This window comes from Myodes glareolus, chromosome 7 (assembly GCF_982192425.1).
Source record: "Myodes glareolus chromosome 7, mMyoGla1.1, whole genome shotgun sequence".
Lineage (NCBI taxonomy): Eukaryota > Metazoa > Chordata > Mammalia > Rodentia > Cricetidae > Myodes > Myodes glareolus.
Genome location: NC_142032.1, coordinates 96,701,576 through 96,703,904, shown reverse-complemented (window position 1 = coordinate 96,703,904; position 2,329 = coordinate 96,701,576). Strand labels below are relative to the sequence as shown.

The 2,329-nt window shown below is 40.8% G+C and overlaps 1 protein-coding gene across 2 annotated transcripts; it reads left to right on the top strand.

Annotated features, from left to right (window-relative positions):
* Positions 1 to 1,031: 1,031 nt before the first annotated feature.
* LOC125395238 (olfactory receptor 5P53) lies at positions 1,032 to 2,089 on the top strand. Of its 2 annotated transcripts, XM_048426547.3 has the most exons (2): positions 1,032 to 1,043; positions 1,160 to 2,089. In XM_048426547.3, exons 1-2 carry the CDS (start codon positions 1,032 to 1,034, stop codon positions 2,087 to 2,089), a joined length of 942 nt encoding a protein of 313 aa, XP_048282504.2. The 2 variants fall into 2 exon arrangements, with proteins under 2 accessions (XP_048282504.2, XP_085548719.1); XM_085692593.2 differs by lacking the exon at positions 1,032 to 1,043 and having other exon boundaries at positions 1,148 to 2,089.
* The last annotated feature ends 240 nt before the right edge of the window (positions 2,090 to 2,329 follow it).

The following is a 2,329-nucleotide window of genomic DNA, read 5'->3' as shown; positions in this document are numbered from 1 at the left end:
TGTAGGAGGGAGGGAGGAGAAAGGCAAGTAGTGTTCAGCAGTACAAGTCTTAGTCCAGACTGGGGCAGTGTCAGAGGCTGTTTACTTGGAAATGAGTGTTCTGAAGTCTTGGCGAGTAGAAAGGGAAGCTATGCTCTTCAAAACATGAAACAACTGAACTACCAACATTTCATTTTTATTTAATTCCAGAATATCTCTCCCTTCAGGGCTTAGGCAACCCTGCAAAAGAGGAGGCAGAAAGATGCAGGAGCCAGAGGGTATTGAGGAAACCGTAAAAGCAAGGTCCTCTAAATCAGCATCTTCAAAGTTTATACCAATTCACAGAGATTGAGGCAGCATGCACAGGGCCTGCATGGGTCTGCACCAGGTCCTCTGCATATATACTATGGCTTCCAGTTCAGTGTTTTTATGGGATTCCCGAATGTTCAAATGAATGGGTCTCTCAGTCTTCTCTTGGGCTCTTTTCCTTCTGTTTGTTTTTAACCAATTCCAATGTGTTAGTTTTTGGCTTGTTTTATCTTATCTCTTGTATTATATTATATCATATTTACTATATTATATAATATATAATTTCATATTATCTTAGGTACTTGTTTTCTAATGTAAGACAGAAAGGGAGTAGATCCAGACAGGAGGAGAGGTGGAGAGGAACTGGGAGGAATAGAGAAAGGTGGAACCATAAGCAGAATATACTATGTGAAAATAAAAATCTATTTTCAATAAATGAGGGAAAAAGAAACTACTTGGCACATTTATGTGGCAAAATATTTCTGTTGGTTTACAGATAACATTTTGTCTAATTTCAAAACAAAGCTGTAGTATATGGACAGTTAACATCACTGAAAACACAAAAATGGGAGCCAAAGAGATTCTCGTGTGCAGGTTAACCCAGCTGACAAGCTGCCTTGTCTGTCTCCATTTCCTAGGACTCTGCAGCAGCACAGAGTGACTCCTAATGCTGTCATAATGAAAGTAGCATTGCCACCACGGAACTGATGTAGGCAGGAAGCACAGAGCACCAATGCTACTCTATGCATAGTCTTGTTCTTCAGATCAGAGTCTAAAACAAAAGACTTCCAAGAACTGTGAAAAAAATCAGAACATTATAAAAACAAATTATTTTCATTTCCCTCAACAGGGACAATTCACACAAAAGGAGAAGACTGGAAACCATACCACTGTGACAGAGCTGATTATTTTGGGACTAACAGAAGATCCTACACTGTGTACAGTCTTTTTTGTGATATTTCTAGGAGTTTACATCTTCACGTTAGTAGGAAATATCAGCATCATCACGTTGATAAGAATTTCTTCCCAGCTGCACACACCCATGTACCTGTTCCTCAGTCATCTGGCTTTTGTAGACATTGTCTATTCAACCTCAGTCTCAGTTATAATGCTTATGGAACTCCTTGGGCATGGGCTGGTTCTACCTGTGGCTGCCTGTGAAGCCCAGCTCTGTATTTCAGTGTCATTTGGATCAACTGAGTGCTTCCTATTGGCTGCCATGGCCTATGATCGCTATGTAGCCATCTGTTCACCTCTGCTCTACTCTGTGCTCATGTCCCCTAAAGTCTGTTTTCTACTGTTGGGAATTTCTTATGTTGGTGGCTGCACGAATGGTTGGACATTTACTGGTTGTTTGTTAAGTTTGACCTTCTGTGGACCAAATCAGATAGATCACTTTTTCTGTGACTTCTCCCCTCTGTTGAAACTGTCCTGTTCAGATGTCTCTGTTATTGGAATCATCCCTTCTATTTCTTCTGGATCCATTATAGCGGTGACAGTGTTTGTCATAGCCGTCTCCTACATCTACATCCTCATCACCATCCTGAAGATGCGCTCCACTGAGGGCCGCCAAAAGGCCTTCTCTACCTGCACCTCCCACCTCACGGCAGTCACTCTGTACTATGGGACCATCACCTTCATTTATGTGATGCCCAAGTCCAATTATTCTACTGAACAGAACAAGGTGCTGTCTTTATTCTACACAGTGGTGATTCCCATGCTTAACCCCCTCATCTACAGTCTGAGGAACAGAGATGTAAAGGATGCTCTGAGGAAGGCAACTGTCAGAATATATTCATAGACCTTTCAATTCAAGAGATATGTGATGATTTCCTTTAGTCATGTCACAGTTAGCATCCATCACATGACAGTTAACTGATTGCATCATATTAAACCCCATTTTTCACTAAATCTTACCTTTATATACTCATGTATCTTCTGTGGGACCACTTCACCTCTGTAAAATGACAGGAATAGTCATTGCTATTATAGAACTTCTGGGAGATGTCAAGAAATTTGCCTTAATTTTATTTATGTAGCA